Below are 21,413 nucleotides of genomic sequence, written 5' to 3' on the forward strand. Positions count from 1 at the left end.
ACTGTACCTAAGTTTTGTCTTTTAGGAAAATATTCCATGGACAATGTTCCAAAATGTGAATGCTCCATGCAATAAAATGATTATTTCATATTTTCTAAAATTGTACTAGGTATCTAGTTAGACCAAGAGTGTGTTTGACACCAGTTTTTAGTTTTTATGTATAGTTTTTTTAAAACTTCACTTTTTTAATGCTTTTTCTTACTTTTTCAAGTACAATACTTTTAGCAAAAAAATTAGATAAATTATTCTCAAACAAATGCCAAGTGTCCAAAACCAAAGAGCACAACTCACGTGATACTAAATTTGTTACCAAAATCCTTGCAATTTAACAACACAAGCATCAAAAGCCTAGAGTAAAGGCAACACCGTTACTTGAGGTAGGTTCACCTACACCTATTTTATGTTATCACCGATTAGTTAAATATGAAAAATTATTTCATTTCAGCTTCTTGGATTATTATTATTTTTAATTTATAATACATTGAATTATTACTTTAATATAAGCAAGTATATCCTAAATAACTATTTAAATAAAAGAAATATATATTTCATTATGAAATACAAAGTTTGTTTCTATAATGTCCAAACATCATACTTATACACAACTTCTTATTCTTCGTTTTTATTTGGGAAAATTACACTTTGCCCACCTGTGGTTTGCCCAAAAAACACTTTGCCCACTTGTGTTTTAAAAATTGACACTTTACCTGCCTAAGGTTAACTCCGTTAGTCTCCCGTTACCCAGCTCTATTAAAAACATGGGCAAATTTGTATTTTTGTTACTCTTTTATATCTCACTCCTCTCAAAACATAAAGAACTAAAAAATTAAGGGAAAAAAAGATCTAAAAGATAGGTTCTATAAAAATTAAAACTTAACTTTTACATTTCTCAACTTTTAGATCTTCCATTTTAACACATAAAAATATATATATATATATATATATATTTCATATGATGAGATATTATTACTTAAGGAATGAAGAAAGTAGAATTCCAATATTACCATAAATTCAGAAATGAGAAGAAGTGGTTAGTTTATGCAGAAATGATGCATATGCCATTGGCATTGGAATGTATGCTATTGAGTGTTTTTTTTGCTTAAATTATTGTTTTGCATTTTGATTGATTTGATTATACCATCTAAGTCCTTCACACGATGAGTTTTTATCAGATATGTTTAATTAGAGAGATTCGTATACTGTATGACAATTTTTTTTTCTCTTGATGTTCGCTATCTTTAAATGGAAATTTGCTTTATAGGTTCTAGTTTTTTCATTACATGAGATTTTAATTCATTTTAATAATTTCTTTAAATTTTCTCTTAGGGTTGGGACAAATTTACTGGGTTGTGGGCATTGTTCTGTAGTCTGTACCCATCTTATTGCTATCAGATTATGTTATTGAATTATATGAATTATTGTTTGTCAATGATGGCAAGTATAATGTGCTTCTAGCATAATTTTTTTTTTTTTTTTTTTTTCAAAATTCTGAAATGTTTGTTGAATGAAAATTTATCTGTTATCCTCATAAATTTATCTGTTACCTTACCTTAATGAATTTTTACATGACCAGAGGGAATAAAATTGATCATGGATTTTAGCTGAGGCATGGATTAAAATAGAAGATCTAAAAGTTAGGTTTTAATTTTTACAAAACCTAGCTTTTAGATCTTATTTTCTCTTGACTTTTTAGTTTTTTATGTTTTCAGATGAGAGACACATAAAAGTGTACGAAAATACAAATTTATCCTTATTTTTAACGGAAGTGGGCAATAGAAAACAAATATAAGTTAGGTAAAATGTCAATTTTTAAACTACAGATAGACAAAATATTTTTTAGACAAACCACAATTGGGCAAAGTGTAATTTCCTATTTTTATTTTATCTATTTGAATGGCATACCTATGGTGGACAATTTATAACTAGGATCCAATATCTTGTATATTAAATACTTAACTAACATCTTTTAGTATATTTTATGATGATTTCTTTTATTATCATATTAATTAATTTTAATAGTTAATTTTCAGCTTTGAAGAGTTTAAATTTCAAATATTAATTGTGTTAAATGAAAAAAAATCGAAAGGAATAAGGGAATGTACGGGGTTGGACATTATAGAATTTAGGCGCATGCAAATTGCAAAACGGCGCCGTGGATCGGCCTTGTTGAAATTGGCCATGTAAGTGGCAAGTGGTGGTAAGTAGTAACTAGTAACGCGCACATTGGCCCTCGGTCTGTGTCGCTCGCTCGCGGCACTTCCGTTCGACTAAAACGACAAGAGACAGAAATCAGAAAATCAGAAAGAAGAAATTTGACAAACTATGGTGTGGGCTCTCTTTCCTGTAGACCCTGTCTCAGGTAGCTTCACTTACACCTTCTTCTTCTTCTTCACCCAAACCTCATTTCTTGATTATTTATTTGGCATTCACTTATTTCATCAAAATTGGAAATTGAATAATCATTGTTATTTTTGTTTGTGGTGTAGTAATCATCTCAGAATCAAAGGATTAAAGTTTAACTACACTTTTCACACTACCAATGTGGTTGTTGTTAACTTTGGCTTTTTTTATTTATATGATTTACGTTTGCTAAACATTGTCTTTTGTTTATGTATATAGTGTAAGAGTTCCAAGTTTGTGTGCTTTTATTTTATCTTCGATGTCAAAATTTGGCATGTGTATTGTTGAGTTCAAGAAACGAGTTCTGAAGGGTTTTTGGGGTTTTAGCTAATTCATGGGTGTGGACAAGGTAGACCCTGTGGTGGGAATTTTTGGCTTGAGACCAATTCAATGTTTGGTTTCTGTACATATTACAGATTTGGTCTTGCATTTTAGTATGTGAAAATTGAGCATGTTTGTGTTTACTCTCTTTTGGGGTCATGCTGAAGACTGTGATTTTAGATGTTGGAAAGAAAAGAAAAGTTTTTTATTGTCTAAGGAATTTTGAAGATTTGGAAGGCTATTCCCCTGTGTGTGTTGTGGACTATTTGGCAAGAGAGGAATGGTAGAGATTTTGGTGGTGTTGATAGGACTAATAATGTAATTAAGCAAATGATGTTGTGCGGATGACAGTATTGGGAAGCATTCCCTCTTTTTTTTTTTTTTTTTTTTTTTTTTTTTTAAGATCTTGTGAGCTTGATATTGTATTTCTTTGGGAGTAGTCCACTATACATAATTGCATATTGTGTATTTGGACTATCTCTAGTTTTGAATAAAAATTATTTTACTTGCATAATGTTATTGTTTTCTCTGATTTGTTCTATAGCTTTGAAACATAATATTTTACGTCTGTTCTTATTTTAAGGTTCAGGCTTATGTTGATATCTAACTAGGTCTGATGTATATGACAGGTGAGGATAAGTACTATATATTTGCAAGGGGAACTTACAAAGTTGGTCGCAAAGGTACTCTAGCATGTGCTCCTATAATTCAATTTCCTAATATCTAAATTTTTATAGTTACACATTTATTTACATTCTGAAGGCCTGCTAATGTGATTAAAATTTTTATAATTTAGACTTCTAGGTTTTCTTTTATGTCAGCATGGTACTGGACAATGGGTGATTCTTAGACCTAGGCTATCTATCATCCTTCATGCCTTACTATTATTAGCCAGTGGCAGGATGCTGCTTGGTCAAATATATTTTGATGTTCTCTTTTTTTTTTTTTTTTTTTTTTTTTTTGATTGGTTGATTTCTTTGTTCCATAATTAGTCTCATGTCTTGGAATACCTCTAAAAAGTCATCAAAATTAACAAGCAAAAGAATGGACACTATCAATTTGTCCCCACAAATATTTCGACTTTTGCTTGAATGCTCTAGTAAAAGAATGGCACTATCAATGGTGGTTTCCAATTAGCCAATTGGTAAAGTCTCTTGTTGTTGAACTAATGATTTGGGTTCAAATCCCTCCCACACCTATGAGAACCCAATTGGTGTCTTGGCCTAGTGATAAAGAGCAGTTATCATGGAGTGGACACTATAGGTTTCCTATTGTGTGTCTATATATATATAAATTGTCACTATCAATGAAATGAAATTCAGGACTTAGCAAATCATTTTATGATAGGTAAAGGTAATTATTATTGTCTTATTTTTAAATCAGTATATTTTTTGACTATTAAACAACAGATAAGTTACACATTTTATCAAGAGAAAGGAAAGTTTGAAATGGTGAGCTTCCTTAAAGAATTACAAACGGACATTCATATTGTCCAAAAATCAATTGTAGATATACATGACAACCCCTAGTCATAATGTAATATTCAAACAAAGATCTCATAAAACTTTTCTTAATTTCCAAGATTGATTTCTCTTAATTTTCAAAAGTCCTATGGTTTCTCTGTTTCATTTTCAAAAGCTATTTTCATAGATGCTTTCACTATCCAAATTTCCTTCCAATGAAAATTTGACTTTACAATCCCTTTTATTGCTTTTAGTATGATTGAATAGTGAAATGACTATGTCTATTTATTGCCCAAGGCACCTTATCTTTTATGCCTTGATACATGAATTTGGGCTAAATACAACTCAAAATAATTGTTTATCAAATCCAATTCTCAATGGTGTGTGGAACTCACACAAATTGTGCTATTGTGTACGCCAATGAGATCTAGCTCAATTGGCACCTCCTTCCCCTGTAAGAGTGAGGTGGGGAAGTGAAGATGTAGGTTCATGACCCACCAGGTGCTTGTGTAATTTTCCAAACATGAAATCCAACATATCTGGAAAAAGAATCTCACCTTGCTTTTATCTCCTTCTAAACTCGGCGAATAAAGACACTAAAACTCTATCAGCCCACCAAATATCATACCAAAAATTCACTCTTGTTCCATCCTTAATGTGAACCTGGAAAAGGAATCTCACTTTGCTTCGATCGCTTTATAAACTCCTAAGCCATATGTTGTACGAACTGGTGTGTATCCAACTCTTCTCATTACCATTCTTCTCTTTAAATCTCCGAAACCACTTTCCCATCAAAGCATGGTTAAAACTTAAAAAGTACTCAATTTCCTAATACCTAGACCTTTTGTCCATAAGTATGTACTTGCAATTTTCCAATCCACTAAATCATCAAATTTAGCCCTTTTAATATATATATATATTTATATATATATTATTCTTCTAATCTAAGGAGGTCTGGACCATGTTCAGAAAGACAGAAACCATGGTTGGGTTGGGGCTTATCGGTGTAAGCCACATAGGGCGTGCAATAACTTTGTCAATCTTTAGATTTGACTTGTGCGTGTGCGTCATGTGAAAATTTTCTCCTAGATTATGGTTATTTTACCATCTTTTGTATTGTGTTTAACTTCTGATTCATATTTTTCAAACTTATGGTTTCTGGTTGCAGGTTGTGACGTAATTATTAACAAAGACAAAGGAGTTTCTCGGATCCATGCAGAAATAGTTGTTGATGCACTGAATTCTTTGAATCCCCTGAATAAAAGACCTTTCAACACTTTGTCTAAAGTTAGGATTAGAGATTGCTCCAAATATGGAACATTCATTAACAAGAATCTGGGGCAAAAGGAAAAAGTTCATGAGCTCCCAAATAAGGAAACAACTTTAGAAGATGGGGACCTGGTTTCTTTTGGAACTGGTAATGCAACCTACAGGTAAGTAAAATGTTTTTGCTGCATTTAGCTGCTGCATGTGTGACATTTGCTGACAGCATCATGAGATGTTCAGTTTTTGAGATTATATATATATAACATCCTTGAGGATTACATTTATTATTTTTAAATGTTAACATCCTTGTGTATCGCATGATCATGTCTATCTCTATGTTGATTAGGTCGTGTCTACCCTGGAAAAAAAAATACAGCGTTTAAAATTGGTGCTATTACATAAAACTTTACACTATCATGTTCTACTTATTCCTTTGAGATTTCACTCCATACAGGTTTTGTTTTGTTCCTCTCATATTTTTTGTTTGCTCGGAGTCCTCCCAAGTGAATCAACCCCTTCAAGACAAAATTTCAGCAATTGGTTAGTGAGAGGTGCCCTTTTTAGCTATCAAGAGATATGTACTTGCTTTTATCTTGGAAATATTGCTTATTATATTTTCATAAATAATATGTGTCTTGATTTTCGTTCAAATAAGGTCTTCCTAATATAATAATATGAGTTCTATCAACAGTGCAGAAAGGTAAAAGACACTATCAAAGAATCAAATGCTTCCTTGTTTATAGATTTACTTTTATCCATTGAATGAGTTGAGTCAAATAGCATATGGCCTCACCTTCCCCTTTTTGAGTACAACTATCACCTTGTTTTGTAAGGATTATGGGGAAGTAATTGGTCCTACATATGTAACTAATCATGGTTAGAGATATAATAAACATGAAATTAAGATTCTTGAGATGCTTGATAGCTGTACTTTTAGTGCTTAATGCTGGTGTATCTTTGGTATACATCCTTTGTCCACGGGTTGAGCTTGTGTCTCTTCGCTTTTAATTAATGAAATGTTTACTTAAAAAAGAAAAAAGAAAAAGAAATTAAGACTGTAGTGAGTTGAATATTTTCAAAGTGTTAGTTTGCCAATTGCAAATGCTTTAGATTATGGCATGTTTATGACACGCAATTAGAAAAGAGTAAAAAAGAGAGAAATCTAGATCATAAATTATTTGAATTTATGAAATTATAGGTTGTAACTTCTGAAGGGGTTTAATATATATACCTCCACTATGCTCAAGAAATTCTGTTACCCATCAAAGTAGAGAGAAGACCAGACAATAACTATGAGTCTCACTGCATGATGAAATGCCTGTCTCCATGTGGTCCAAATGCTGCTGGTAAAGGGACCCTAAATGTGATACCCAGTTATCCTACATTTCAAGTAATTGTACATCGCTCTGGCTATCTTACATCTCTAAATTGTACAGCTGCTTGAATATTTGTTCACTATTGTGATTATTTTGGTTCATTATGAAAATTGAAATATTATTGGACATGACACAATTTATTTGGATTGCATCTGAATAGTAATCTTAATATTTTGGGGGTTATTAATAAGCTTATTATTATTTGGGAGCTTTCAGACCTAAGAAGTATGCATAAGAGAATTTCGTTATACTTATCCCCCCCCCCCCCCCCCCAAAAAAAAAAAAAAAAAAGTTTCAGTAAAATTGGGTTCTAGAAATTCGATGTAATAACTTAAAAAAAAAAGAAGAAGAGAAATTCAATGTAATAACCTGGTTATCCTACATTTCTAATAACAATATTTAACAAATTTTTAGAAATTTTCCCATTTAGAAATGTAGGATAGCTGGGGTATCACACTACAAAAATTTCTATAGGCTTTATGGTGGTATCATCTTTATAATCTTTTCGCCCAAATATATCTGGAAACATGGTATGGTTTTGCTCAAGGCAACATCTGACTCTTGTAAAAAATTATTGCTCCTGCTTTCAATGTGACTTTTGATAATATTCTACAAGTGATGTATAATAAATACTCTGCTTTCTTTATAGGAGCTCATATTACTCACAGCCTAGCTCAAGAGTGCACACATGTGCTTGTTGATCAACTCAGACCAGTGAAAGAAGATGTGCTTGATGCCATTGTATCAAAAAAACCTATTGTTCTTAGTAGTTGGGTTGAGGTAAACTAACATTAAACATCTTGAATTACTTCTCTGGGATATAACTGTGTTGTTAACTTATAATTGAGAGCATACTTATCAAATAATTTCTTTCCAGAGTACAGATTTGTATGCTATTTTGATAACATGGTCATTTAGTTGCACATTCATTTTAACTTATCCAAAAAACGGCAGTTGCATGCACATCTTAAGTTTTAAGAATACCTTGTGGGCAAGGGAATAAGATAATTAATACATGCTTAAAACAAGAAATATTAAGTGCAGCTTTTAGTACATGCATTTTTTTTTTATTAGTAAAAAAGTTTCTTTGATTAAAAGAACATCAAGTATACAAGGAGTATACTAGGTATGCTAGAAATATCGCATTCTGGAGGGTTGTGCCACACTTTGTTATGTGGTGCATTTGGCGAGAATGGAATGCGAGATGCTTTGAGTTAAGTGAACGGTCTATACTTGAGATTAAATGCCTCCTTCATTCTTTGCTGGATTGGAGTACTGCTTTCTATTCTCTCCCCTATTCTTTTCTTTTAGATTTAATTGAGTTTTGTAATTTGTGAGGTTGATGTACTGCTACTCAAGTACACTTCTGGTGTACCTGGGTATTCTCTCTCTGTTTTTTTGATCAATACATTTTCATTATCAAAAAAAGAAAAAAAAGAAAAAGAGCTAAGCTTTTATAGTACAATGATCCATGAAATCTAAGAACTTAGAGAAAGGATATGTCCTTGAAGCTAGTATCCACTCAAACAATTTTCTGAAAAGTTGCATCTTCAAGTCGGAACTAGTCTGTTCACACCCAAAGTTCTAGCATTTCTTTCACACCACAGACACCATTACCATATCAAACAATGTGGAACGGCCTCCCATATTGCACTGTTTCTATGTCTCCTAAATTGGTTCTTCCAACAAGATAGTAATTCTATAACCCCCTTAGGCATGACCGGTTGAACCTCAAAGAGAGTAAAAATCACATCCCATAGATCGCTAGCAACAGGACAATTCACAAGCAAATGGTTCATTGTCTCCCTGTCCTCCTTGCACATACAAAACCAGCTAACCACATTTATATTCCTCTTCTGCAAGTTCTCAGCAGTTAAGATCCTCCCCAAAGATGTAGTCCAAATAAAGAAAGCGACTCTAGTCACAAATTTTAGCTTCCAAATACCTTTCTGAGGAAATTTTGCAACTCCAGTAGGGACTAAGGCTTTGTAATAAGAACTCACCTTGAATCCCCTATTATCAGAAAACCTCCAACATAACTTATCTTCCTCATTACTTTGCACTGTTAATAGAGTACTTCCAAGAAAGTCAAAGTGGACTCCAACTCCCAGTCCTATATCCTCACAAAATTCACTGCCTAATGAACTGAGTCATTGCGAATTTGCATGTAATCTACCATTGAAGAATCCTTATCCTTTGCTATACAAAATAGCTCAGTGAAAGAATCCTTTAAGCTTTAAGGGAGTTTCATGACACCATGCATCACTCCAAAAACTAACTCTAGTACCATCTACCACTTCAAAAATAAAAAAAAAAACCTTGAAAACATTTTTCTCTTTTGATTGGTAACATGCGCACCCAGTGGGTCTTGAACCCATGACCTCACCTTTCATTTAATTACTATGGGAGAAGGAAGTTCTAGTTAATCTATAGCTCATTGGCAAAATAAACCTTGAAAACTTTTCCCAACTCCTTATATTTTTCCAAAGGTTCACCCCCATATGTCCTAGTAACTATTGAGTTAGTCCAACTATCCTTGAAAGAGCCATACTTCCTCACAACTACCCACCCCTAAGGTAGTCATCAAAACATGGTATCCTCACATTAAACCAAGTCTGTGACTATGGAATCTCTTTCCTTTGAAGTTTTTGGGTATATTCTTTTAATTGGTTGGGTTTGCTGGGTTATGGATCCGAATTGCCATCCACATTTTGTAAGGGGCCTAATGGGCCATTAACTACTCCTACCCTTTATCTTTAACCTATTCACCATCGGGGGCCTCCATACCCATTTGGGATTTGGATGTGGCCCACCCGCTTTATTATTTTGGTCAACACTCACCATACCCACAGCAGGGGTGGGCTTGTTGCTTGTGGGCCTAGTTTCCTTCTTTTTGTTGATACTAGCCCACTGACCGTTTGACCCATATGCCAACTTAATATTTAGGCTAAAATGCAAATTGTATCCTTTAAGTTTGATTAAAATTCATTTCAAGCCTCTAACTTTACTTTAGTTCAATTGAATCCTCTAAGTTTCAAATTTATTCAATTTAGGAATTCCATCCAATTTCGTTAAAAAATTGCCATTAAAAAAATAATTTTCTCGCATGAAAAAAATTTATAAAATTAATAAAAATACTCTATAGATTTTTTATGTGAGAATTATTTTTTTCAAAAAATCATTTTTCCTTAGTTAATTGCATACTTAACAGCAAATTTTTAACGGAATTGGATGAAAGGTCTGAATTGAATAAATTTGAAAGTTAGAGGATTCATTTGATCTAAAGTAAAGTTAGAGGTCTGAAACGAATTTCAATCAAACTTAGAGGGAGCAATTTGCATTTTAGCCTAATATTTAAATTCAAATCCACCTCTTCAAATCACAGCCACGAAGCATGATCCTACCAGATTGGAGGTGAGTGGGACTCATTGCCCTTCTCTGGTTGATTTTCTTCTTGCTGGTGAGAGATTTGTTGCTATTGGGTATGTCCAGTTTGAGTTTCCTATAGGATTGGATGGCGATTCTCAGTGCCCTTCTCCCTTGAAAAGGGCACCCTTTTCGCTTCTCAGAAAGTTGAAAATTTCACTCAACTTGACGTTGTAGCAACTTTACATGGTTGATAATTTCATCCAAAACCAATATCAAAAAGAAACATTATGAGGCATCTTAGGCCCCCATATGCTTTTCCACAGGAATTCCTTTAACAACAAAGTACAGAACCTATTCAGAAAGGGGCTGTTTTGTCAGTCCAACCTAATTGCAGCATTTCTTCGTCATCGTCCATAGACATCAACTGGCCTCCTCATTTATTCCATGGTTGTGGGGGGGATGAATTTCTAAGTTGAATAATTGTCCTCATGCTTGTGGTCTTTGGAGGAGCATCCGGATGTGTTGGGAAGGTTTTAGTAAATACATTTAGTTTGAGGCTGGTTTGGGAAATCAAGTGCAATTTTGGCATGATTGTTGGTGTGGTGACCAAATTCTTAGAGAGGATTTCCCAATCTTGTTTGAGATTGCTATTGTTCGGGAGGCAGCAGGGAGGGGAAAGGAGTTGGGATGTGAGGTTCCAGCATGATTTGAATGATTGGGAAATGAAATCAGTGGCGGCCTTCCTTCATACAGTATCAGATTCCTCCTATTGAGGGTGGGGACCGGGTGAGGTGGAAGTTGAAGAAGACTGGGGAGTTTGACATTTGGTCTTTTTATAGTGTGTTGAGAGGGCATTCAATTGTCACCTTCCCTTGTAAAGGGATTTAGGGGGTCAAGGCCTCTTGGTGGGTTTCCTTTTTTTGTTTGGATGGCGGCATGGGGGAAAATACTCATTGGAGATAACTTGAGGAGGAGAGGTTATTTCCTTGTGGATCGGCGTTGCATGTGCTGGTGTTATGGGGAATCAGTGGACCATCTTTTGATCCATTGTGAGGGTGCCTGTCATTGGTGGAGCTTTGTTTTTAGATCATTTAGGTTGCTTGGGTTCATCTTGAGAGAGTACTCAATCTTTTGATGGGATGGTGGAATTGGCTGGGGAAACAATAGTCTAACATTTGGAATTTGGCACCTTTGTGTTTGATGTGGTTTATTTGGAGGGAACGGAAAAATTGTAGGTTTGAGGATGTCGAAAGCTTGGGGCTTCAGCTTTTTGCCTTTTTTGTAGGCATCTTATTTGATTGGTCTTAGGCTTGGGAACTCATATCTAGTGATTCCCTCCTGATGTTTATAGATTCCCTTTTAGCTTGTACATAGTTTTGTGTTTTCTTTGTACTTTAATGACATTTTTGTGCCCTTTTTGCACGAAGTAGTCTTTTTTTTGTGGCTCTTGTAAACTCCTTGTGTATTTGGGCTTCACCCTTTTTCCTTCAATAAAATTGTTATTACTAGCTGATTTATATGACAATGAATTCAGGCTTTTTAATCATTAAATACATATAGAATGTATTAATATTTAAATCTGGAACCCTGAGTAATTTTCTTAAGGGCCATTGCTGCTTGAGCCATGTTTTGGGGAACTCGCATGTGTGGTTCTTGGAGGGTGGCCGGATGTGGAGGTGGGAGAAGCTAGTAGGAGCCATCCTATTCCAATAGCATATTTTGGAACTCATGTCTAGAACCCACTAGCATGCTGTCTTTTCTCCTCCTTTCTTAAATTTTTAAATATTTGTTGGCACTAAAATGCTTTTCTACACATATACTCAACTTCTGAAACATAACTGACTGTGTATCTTATTTAGTTTGTTGCAGAAAAGAACATTCGCACTGAAATTCCTAGCTGCAGTTCGTAAGTATTTCTTAAGATCTTGCTTCTTGTTGGATTAGTTTTTTATTCAATGATGTTCCTGGGGAACTAGCTTGGTTTAGCTGATTTTTTTGTTTTGTTTTGTTTTTTTTCCTCAATAATATCAGCTATGCTCCAATGTTGACAGTAGAAGGAGAATCAATCAAAGTTGCAGACCCTAAATCTCGTGAAAACTGCTTGGAAGGATATACTTTTTTATTGGAAGAGACAAACATGGTTATATTTTGAGTCCTTTAATCTCTTTGAAATGCTAATCTCTCTCTCTCTCTCTCTCTCACACACACATACAGAGACAAGCAATGATATCATTAATGATTCTGTTGCAAAAGAAAATTTTGTGATACTTTCATTATATATCTCCTGAGAATTTTATTGGAAGATTATATCATGATACTAAAAGCCTTTTTTTTGGCAAGATGTAATGGATAGTTCTGTTTATTTTCCTATAATATATTTTATTCATATTTAAGGGCATGCTCATTGCTGAGAACATTTGGAAATTTCTCTGGTGTTTAATACCTGTTTTTGTTCATGTACAGTACAAGTTCAGGGATCGGTTGCAGTCCTTATTGGAAGTGGGTGGTGCAAAGATTGTTTCTGTATCAGGCTTTTGTTCAAGTAGCCAAGTATGCAATTCTTGCTCTTTATATACATGTGTGTCTGTGTGTGTGTGTGTGTTTTTTTTTTTTTTTTCCCCTTTAATGTTTAGAAATTTGTAAGTAGTTACTGTAAAATTTACTTTACTACTAATTATAGGTTTTGCCTTTCTTATTATTTTTTAGAAATTTTTGCTTTTCTATGTATTTTATATGATTAGTTGTGACATCCTTCCACTGTTTTCCTAATTTTCATTCTTAATTTCCACATTCTTATCACATGATCACAAGAAAGTTAAAAGAAAATAAGCATGTGAATTTTAAGATTAATTATGATGGAAGTTGGAGAAAGTATAGCGGCATGAGGACATTGTAACTGATTTCATAGTTTAGGGGATTGATTGTTCAAATTTTTAGGTTGTTAAGGATATTACAACTGACCTTATGGTTTATGGTGGGAAAATGCAATCTACTTGTAATTATTATATTTACCTAATACATGATGTTTCTATATTGAACCCTTCTTTTCAACTGGTTACTTTGAAAGTAAGAAAGAATAAACAAATGGCACAAGATTTCCCTTTTTATTTTGAAGGGACACTATAGTATATGTATATTTTCCCTTATCTTTCCTTTCTCCCTTCCTTTTTCTGGTAACTTCCTTTCTCTTTTTTGGTATTTTTAAATGATTGGCTTGTGAAGAGCTTAAAAATTGTAATGGGGGATTTCATTCCTAATTTTTGGCATTTTCCATTGTGCAGTCATTGTCTTGGTTACTTCTTTTATTGTTTATTTTTGGTGGAGGGTTTGGAGGGGAGAAGAAAAGAAGAAAGGATTTTTTTTGGTTTGGGGGTGTTTTTTGGGTGGGGGGTGGGGGGGGGGGAGTGGGGGCGTGTGTGGTTGGGTTTGAAACTATATTAACCTTTGGTAGAGGTGATGGAGTCATGAAGGAAGGTTAGGTTGCTGTAATTGGAGTAATTTTGTTTTTGGTAGTATAAAGTTTTCCTTATGTGGGGTTCACGTGCAAGTTGGATTGACAAGAGTCTTTTATTTTTTTGAAGGGTAAATCATCAGGAGTCTATGGTCAAAACAATTTTTAATGTGGGTCCTTGGTTTAAGAGGTGATGGAGTCATGAAGGAAGGTTAGGTTGCTGTAATTGGAGTAATTTTGTTTTTGGTAGTATAAAGTTTTCCTTATGTGGGGTTCACGTGCAAGTTGGATTGACAAGAGTCTTTTATTTTTTTGAAGGGTAAATCATCAGGAGTCTATGGTCAAAACAATTTTTAATGTGGGTCCTTGGTTTAAGAGTCAGGTGTGTTTTGTGCAGGGGCAGGTATAAAATTTCATTAAATTTTTGCATGTAATATTATTTTTTGGGTTCTTTTTATAATTGCATTTTTAAGTATTAAGAGATTGCTGTATTGAGTGGATGAAATTTCCCAACTGTTTTTTATCCATGTTTGATTTTCTGTGCTTTTAGGCCTTGAGGTTCTCATCTTGTATACTTGGATGACAACATTCGTTATTTTTTCCAGATTATTATAGTGTGTCTGTTCTCGTGGCCTATGTTCTAAAATTTTAAGTGAATAATTTATTGTAGGACTTGGAATATGGAGATAATAATCGTATGGTTTGTGTTATCCCTGGAGGATCAACAGAGCAGTCTGATCAACTCAAAAAACTCAGTTCGTTCTTGCGAGTAAATGAGATGGATTTAATACGTGCTGTTTTAACTGGATGGCTGAATCCATCCTTTTTGATATCAGCATGCAGTAAGTACTGTACATATGCAGAATAAGTGTTCCTTGCTTTTTAATCACTTTTAAATAATGATGTGCACATAATTATTTGTACTTTTACAGGTAAACAATCTTTCTATATTCTTACCATGTCCAGTGGCTAGTTAAGTTGCATTTTATTTTTCCACTAAAGAACATTTTAAGTTTTGCAATTTTGGTTATAATTAAGGAAAATCCAATAATACTTGATTCATTCTCCAATTTCTTTTTCTTTTTCTTTCTCCTTTTTTTCCCTTGTTCCTTTTTCCTTCTCTCCGTGTTTCTAGTACACCAGTGTTAATGCAAGCAAGTTTTAGCTGTGCTTTAGTGAATTCACCTTATGCCATCTTTCTCGCTAAACTCATTAAACTTGCAAGAAAACTAGATGAGGTGTTTTGTTAGTGTGTTAGATTATAGTAATTTATTTTATCCTTCATGTTGGGTTAACAAATGATTGACATTCAATGTTGAGTTATAAATTAGAATTTGTACCATTTGGTTTCTTATTAGGGAAAAGCTAATAGATGCCCCAAAGGCATTGGTTTAGGAAGTATTTTGGGAAATTTTTTATGGGAAAAGAAAAAAGCAGCTGACTTTTTTGACAGTTTTTTATATTTCCCATGAAAATGGTATTAAAACTTTCCTAAAATGGTTTATTAACAAATGCCTAAGGGCACCTGTTAATAGGACCCATCTTATTATTCCAAATACTAAAGGCCATTTGCCAGTAAAGCACTGATAAAGAAAGTTTACTGAAACCTATGCCTGAGCATGAGCAGAAAGGAAACATATGTTTTTTTTTTTTTTAATTTTTTTTATAAATCAAATTTACTTCCTTTAAAAAAGATGAGTAACCACCAAGTGCATCCAAAATCGAATAAAAGTACAAAAATCCAGCAAAATTGAGAAAGAATGGCCACTTCAAGTAGCCATCCAATCATACAGAGTACATAGAAAAATCAGCTTCATATCTACATGGGTCATTCAAGGCCTTTGAAGGTTTGGTTATTTCGTTCCTTCCATATAGTCCACATGATGCACAGAGGGATTGCATTCTTGAGTGGTTTGGTTATTTCATTCTTCCCATATAATCCACTTGATGCATAGAGGGATTGCATTCCAAATAACTCCATGGTGCCTAGCATATTGTCCCTTCCAACATCAATGACCCTTTTATGCATGACCCACTGCACCTCAAATAAGCAAAACGCTACTAAAGACCATAGATCTCTGGCCATATAACGATGTAACAATAAATAATCAACAGATTCCCTATCTTGCTTACACATACAACACCAATCCACTACGATAATTCTTCTTCTTCATCGTAAGTTTTTTATAGTAATAATCTTCCCTAGGGAAGCTGTCCAAATTCTGCGCTATCCTGCCTTCTACCTGAGCTTCTACTCTCCCCATTCCTGTACAACAGCAGGATTTCTCTTCTTTGTGCACTGATTCTCTCCTGACAGTAGAAAAACTTCTTTTTCAGTGTTTTTTGTTTTTTGTTTTTGTTTTTTATTTATTATTTATTATTTATTTTTTTCCTGAAGTGAGCAAAACTTTCTACTTTCTTCTTTTACATTTTCTTTAGAAAACCAGATCCCCCCCCCCCCCCCCCCCCCCCCCCTCGGCCTGAATTTTTGTAGCAGACTCTTGCCCCTAGCTTTTATCTTGCATTTTCCACTCTTTTGCTGGAAGTAGAAGTCTCTATATATAAAAAGCAAGCTGAAGAGCTTCATTAGCAAATAGGAATCAACTTCCCCTTTCTTCGAAGAGATTTCTTCCAGAATTCTGATGATCTTATCTTGTATCTTAGTTGAATTCTTGTAGGAAACAAATTTGTTTAAAGATAGGACACATGCCCTTACTTGATAGGTCCAAGAATCCTTCCTAGAAATTAGCATTATGCTGTATCTTTCCCTTTTTCTTTTATTTATGGCTGTTTTTACCTCTCCCGGAAAGAAATTTATACTTGATCTTTTAGATTACAATCAAATTGTGTATTTCTTTCTTACACCAAAGTAATGTAGTTCAATATTTGTCATTTTGCAGTACTTGTTTCATCTTCATGCTCCACAGACGAAACGGTGGTAGCAGATTCTGATTTAGAGGGGGAAACGGCCACATCAATTCAGGCAAATGTCACAGTCTGCACTGATGAAGCCATTAAAGTTGTGAGCAAAGCTGAAACATCCATGGCTTCTGAAGAACCCATCAAATTTGTGAGCAAAGATGAAGTCATTAAAGTTGTGAGCAAAGCTGAAACATCCATGGTTTCTGAAGAAGCCGTTAAATTTGTGAGCGAAACTGAAACGGTCATAGATCATGCTGCCATCAAATCAAAGGATATCTGTGGTACAAGCTGCAGAGACGTTAGTTGTGGTATTACAGTCAAAATAGACAAGGGTGATGAGTCTGAATGCGGAAATTCAGATATACTTTTCAGCCAAGATTTAGTTGTGCGAGATACGAACATACCTTCTCGCTTCAGTACAACCACCAACAATGGAGTTCTAAATTTCAAACGCTTCAGAAAGGTGATGACCTTGGTATTTTTATTCCTGCCAATACCATGCAATGGAGTTACACATTAGAATAATCACTTTTGGCTTTTTGGAGGAAATATCCATTTGTCCTATTCTCTTGATTTAGGCATGTGGCATTTGGAAAATAATTTGTTAACTCTGAAATTGTCTAGTGCTTAATCGATCTGATTAATAAATCAATTAATTAAACTTGAAATTTTAGGCTAGGAATACATGTTGAAAAATGTAATTGGCCATGCCCTGAAATGCATCAAACATCTTGTCTTATTTCTACAAGTATATATATAAGTAATTGTTTTTTGCTACAGTAGTTGAGAGGACCTTACCCAGGCTTGAACCTGAGCTTATAAAATGCCTAATTTTTTTTTTTTTTTTGGTTTTTGGAATGCAATGGCAGACAAATACTCAATCTGGGAATAGCTTCAACAATCTAATTCCATTTTCGAAGCACCCATATAAGTAAGATTTATGTCTCTAAGCTTATTCTGATTTCTGTGTGGTGTTTGAATCATTGTGTAAGCATAATGTATCCATTTAACTTTTTGTTCCTTGATGATAGAGATTCTGATGGTGGGAATGAGGAAATGGTTGAGTCTGTAAAAGAAGAGAAAAAGTGAAAGCAAATGGAAGCTATTGTAGAGGACTTATTTAACAACGAGAAGGTGAGAAATGCTTAATATTCTAGCTAAACTGAATTGGGGACATGCCTTAGAACTCTCTCTTTTAATTATGTAGGGAAGGAAGCGTGGTGTAGCTGGTTCTCTTCGTGGGCTTCTTACTCGTGGTTAGCGAAGGTAAACTTCTCTTGATGTGATGTCCATATATTATGTTGGGGTTAATTGTAAAACATCATAGTTGCAAATTTTGTGAAACTTTTGCCTCCAAGTGATCTAAATTGGCTTGAAGTTATACCACTAAATAACTTCACAGTTGCTAATTGTAAGGAAAGTTTCTGACCAATAGTGCCAAACGGCACTTTGGTACAGACTGATTGTGCATAACTGCACTTTGGGTTTTGTCCAAGAATGCCGATCAATCCTTCTCCTCTTGCCTCCATATGTGCACAGAAACCTCGGAGAGTCACAAACAAGTACTTGCAGCTTGGGATTTAAATTGGATCTTAGAGTAGAGTTAATTCCTGTAATAAAGTGAAAGAGTCAAAGCATTTACATGTTGGTTGTTAGTAGGATAAGGACCATAAGGTACAGTTAGAATTTCAGCGTGCTAGACGCATTAAATACATGTTGAATTCCTATTATACACATGCTAAAGTTTTTTAAGCACATGGGAAATAGAGGACCAACCCTATGGAGCCATGTGAGCCAAAGAGATGATGGTTATGGTTCTATAAATAGCCAATTGTAATCTCTTTTCTGTTCTTTGAATGAAACTACCAAATTTTCTTGCTTAGACTTGATTGTCTTGCAGGAAGAGACTCTCTCGAAGAAGTCTCAATTGGAGGTGACTCTCTTGAAGAAGTCACACCTTACATCCTATCATCCATTTCTCATATCATCTCATTCTCTATTCCATTTCTATAGCCAGCACCAAAACCCTAGTTGCATCACTATACATCCTAAGCCATTTTCCCTTCAAGAAACCAAATCAAACATTCTATACACTTGCTGCCCTAACCTTGCCTGACCGTACACTTGCCTAAACAGCTCATTCTAGTCCTGTTATCAACAACTTCTTACATTTACACTTCTGCATTCAACCATAATTCCGCCTAAAGATCCAAGAAACTCTAATCCTTCATCGTTTCTATTCAAGATTCTACAAGAATTCCCTTAAGAACACTCAACCCATTATTGTGTTCTCAACGCTAATTTACTGTAAGATCACATGTTCTCTCCATGCACGCTGAATTTCATATCAATTGAATGCTAAAATTTTGAACAATTCACAGAAGAGATAGCTTTTAATCTCCAATCATTGTAATATTTGACGAGTACGATACATGTAACCTAACTCTATGTTTGTGAAAATATTTAGGCAATTAAAAGATTTTGGGGGTGTTATATTAACCAAAAGTTGCAGCAGGTGTATATATAAGTACACTACACCCAACATGCACACACTCAGCCAAATAGACACATCTGGTAGGCTTCCTTTTGCCACTGGAAAACCCTTCCTTTTGACAATTTGAACCTTGGACCTCTCTTTGTAAGAATGAGAGGAATCATTAGGCAACAAAATCTGGTTAGATTGAATAAATCGTGTAGTTTATAAATTGTTATGCTGTTTTCGGTAGTTTGTGTTCTAAAAGATGATCAGGGAAATGATGTTGGAAATGTGGATCCAGAGAAAGAGTAGCTTCACTAATTTTTGTTGACTGAAATTCTGTCTTCAGTCCGATCAACTATGGATTTCACCCTGACATATGCAACTTCTTCATGTAGCACCGTTACATGTCAAGCTTCTGAACATAAAGTAGCTATCAGTTAGGAACCTTCACCCTACATTGTACTATCCATCCTAGGAAATCTAGGGTGGACAGGTATATGTGGTATAACAGTGGCTCACAATGTGCTTATCAGTATGTCCACAGCTCACAAATCACAATGTGCTTTTATCCACATTACAACTGATACTATAACTGAACTTTGGGTGAGCCAAGAAATCTTCTCTGGCTAAGAGCAATTTACAGACCTTTCGGTTGAAACTGATTCATTGGATTACTTTGTGTGCATCTTGCAGTTGGATCGCTGGGTTGGCCAATCTTCAATTGCTGCTTTTATCATGATCTGCTTTAGCCATGAGAAGGCAAGTTCTCTGGCTTATGGCTCAGCTGATTACCACCATAGTCTCTTTTTTCATCAGTGTGCAATCTGTGGCTTATCAATCAGCTAAGCATGTGCCTGTTGGTGCATTTTCCCTCGTTTTCCTTTATCCTTTATTCTTAATTTTCCCTTTTTCTTTTTTAAAATTTATATTTCTCTCTCTTTTCAGTAAACTGATGCTCTTGCGGTTATCTTGGCCTGTAACTAATATGCTCTGGCAATAGAAAAAAGAAAAAGAAAACTAATATGCTCTGTACATGGTATTGATATAGTTGTCTGAACAAAGTTCACCACTTTCAAATTTGTAAGTTATCACATATCTCTTCTCAAGGATTATCATGCTGTAAATCATAAATGCCATTTCTTCCTTACTGCTGAAGCAACGATCCTTTTGAATACTCTTTTAAGTTATAGCAATTTTTAAGGAGTCAACGGCTGTGCTAGTAAGTAAAACAAGCAACATAAACGTAGGGATATATTAATTCTAACCATGTTGTCTTTTTGGTGATGATGGTCTATGCAAGGAAAACAAATTTTGTAGATTTAATTATTAACTAAAATTTTCAAATAATTGGCTAACATATTACTGTCCCTGATCCTTTCTAACTCTTGGCATTTATTGTTGCTTGTGCAAATCTGGCAATGATGTTGGTAATTGATCTTGTGGCTTTTGCATCAGTCATGAAAATTTGGTAAACATAAAATAGGATCTAATGGAAACTTCATGATGGTGGGTTTAATTTCATCTTCGCTCCTATGTTAGACTGACCAATGCTTTTAGTTAGGAGTTTTTGGTCTGAACTTAGATTATTGTTTAACAAACTGCTACAGTTAGCATGGCCTACAGGTTCCATTTGTTATAAAAATAAGAAAGATGTGCAAATATGTTGTCTCTATTACCTTTATTTATTTATTTTTATTAACAAAAATCTTGTTTCTGTTTTAAATTTAATCATAATCGGCTTGTTAGCTCTTAAATTATTTTGCTATCAAATATTATGGTAATGATACGTTAAACATGGTGGTTTATCTTCTGAAGCGGGCTAAGATCTCCAATGATGCCATCGCAAATCAACCCACCTGAATTTATTCTCTCTTGGTGATAGCCTCCTCTCTCTCTCTTTGCAAAGTAGGAATCATGAAAAGTTGTTGCTGGTGGAGCTAGCTTGCGTATGGGTGTGTGAGCTAATTAGCTAATTATGGTTTTATTTCTTTCATTTGGTTTTATTTGCGTATGGGTGTGTCGGCCATTTCCCAAGTTTATCCCCCGATCTTCTACCTCTTGTGAGATCTATAGGCTTGGACCATAAGAGGAAAAATTGTTGTCTGAGCTATTGGAAGTTGGTCATGAGTGAGTTTTAAGAAGCTAAAGAGTCAAAATCCTTCCTTTGACATGACTCAGTCCCTTATGGCCAGTTTGGAAGTTTAGAGAGGGAGGAGAGTAGAGGGGATGAGAGTAGTAGGGAGGAGAGTAGAGGGAAATGGTTCCCCTCCACCTTGTTTGGATGTTTTTAAAATTAGTAAAAGGGAAGGGAGTAATTAGCCCTTTACCTTGTTTGGATGTTTTAAAAATTAGGATAGAGAGGAGAG

At 34.6% G+C, this 21,413-nt stretch overlaps 1 protein-coding gene across 2 annotated transcripts; it reads left to right on the forward strand.

The window, feature by feature from the left end:
* The first annotated feature begins 2,079 nt into the window (after positions 1–2,079).
* LOC115975903 (nijmegen breakage syndrome 1 protein-like) lies at positions 2,080–20,221 on the forward strand. Of its 2 annotated transcripts, XM_031096944.1 has the most exons (15): positions 2,080–2,359; positions 3,351–3,404; positions 5,353–5,617; positions 5,905–5,990; positions 7,476–7,606; positions 12,055–12,101; positions 12,227–12,335; positions 12,659–12,745; positions 14,317–14,488; positions 16,547–17,031; positions 17,438–17,499; positions 17,600–17,702; positions 17,776–17,834; positions 19,741–19,903; positions 19,993–20,221. In XM_031096944.1, the coding sequence occupies exons 1-12, from the start codon at positions 2,323–2,325 to the stop codon at positions 17,655–17,657; spliced, it is 1,593 nt and encodes a 530-aa protein (XP_030952804.1). In that variant the 5' UTR covers positions 2,080–2,322; the 3' UTR covers positions 17,658–17,702; positions 17,776–17,834; positions 19,741–19,903; positions 19,993–20,221. The 2 variants fall into 2 exon arrangements, with proteins under 2 accessions (XP_030952804.1, XP_030952803.1); XM_031096943.1 differs by having other exon boundaries at positions 19,741–20,221.
* Positions 20,222–21,413: the final 1,192 nt, after the last annotated feature.

This window comes from Quercus lobata, chromosome 2 (assembly GCF_001633185.2).
Source record: "Quercus lobata isolate SW786 chromosome 2, ValleyOak3.0 Primary Assembly, whole genome shotgun sequence".
Classification (NCBI taxonomy): domain Eukaryota; kingdom Viridiplantae; phylum Streptophyta; class Magnoliopsida; order Fagales; family Fagaceae; genus Quercus; species Quercus lobata.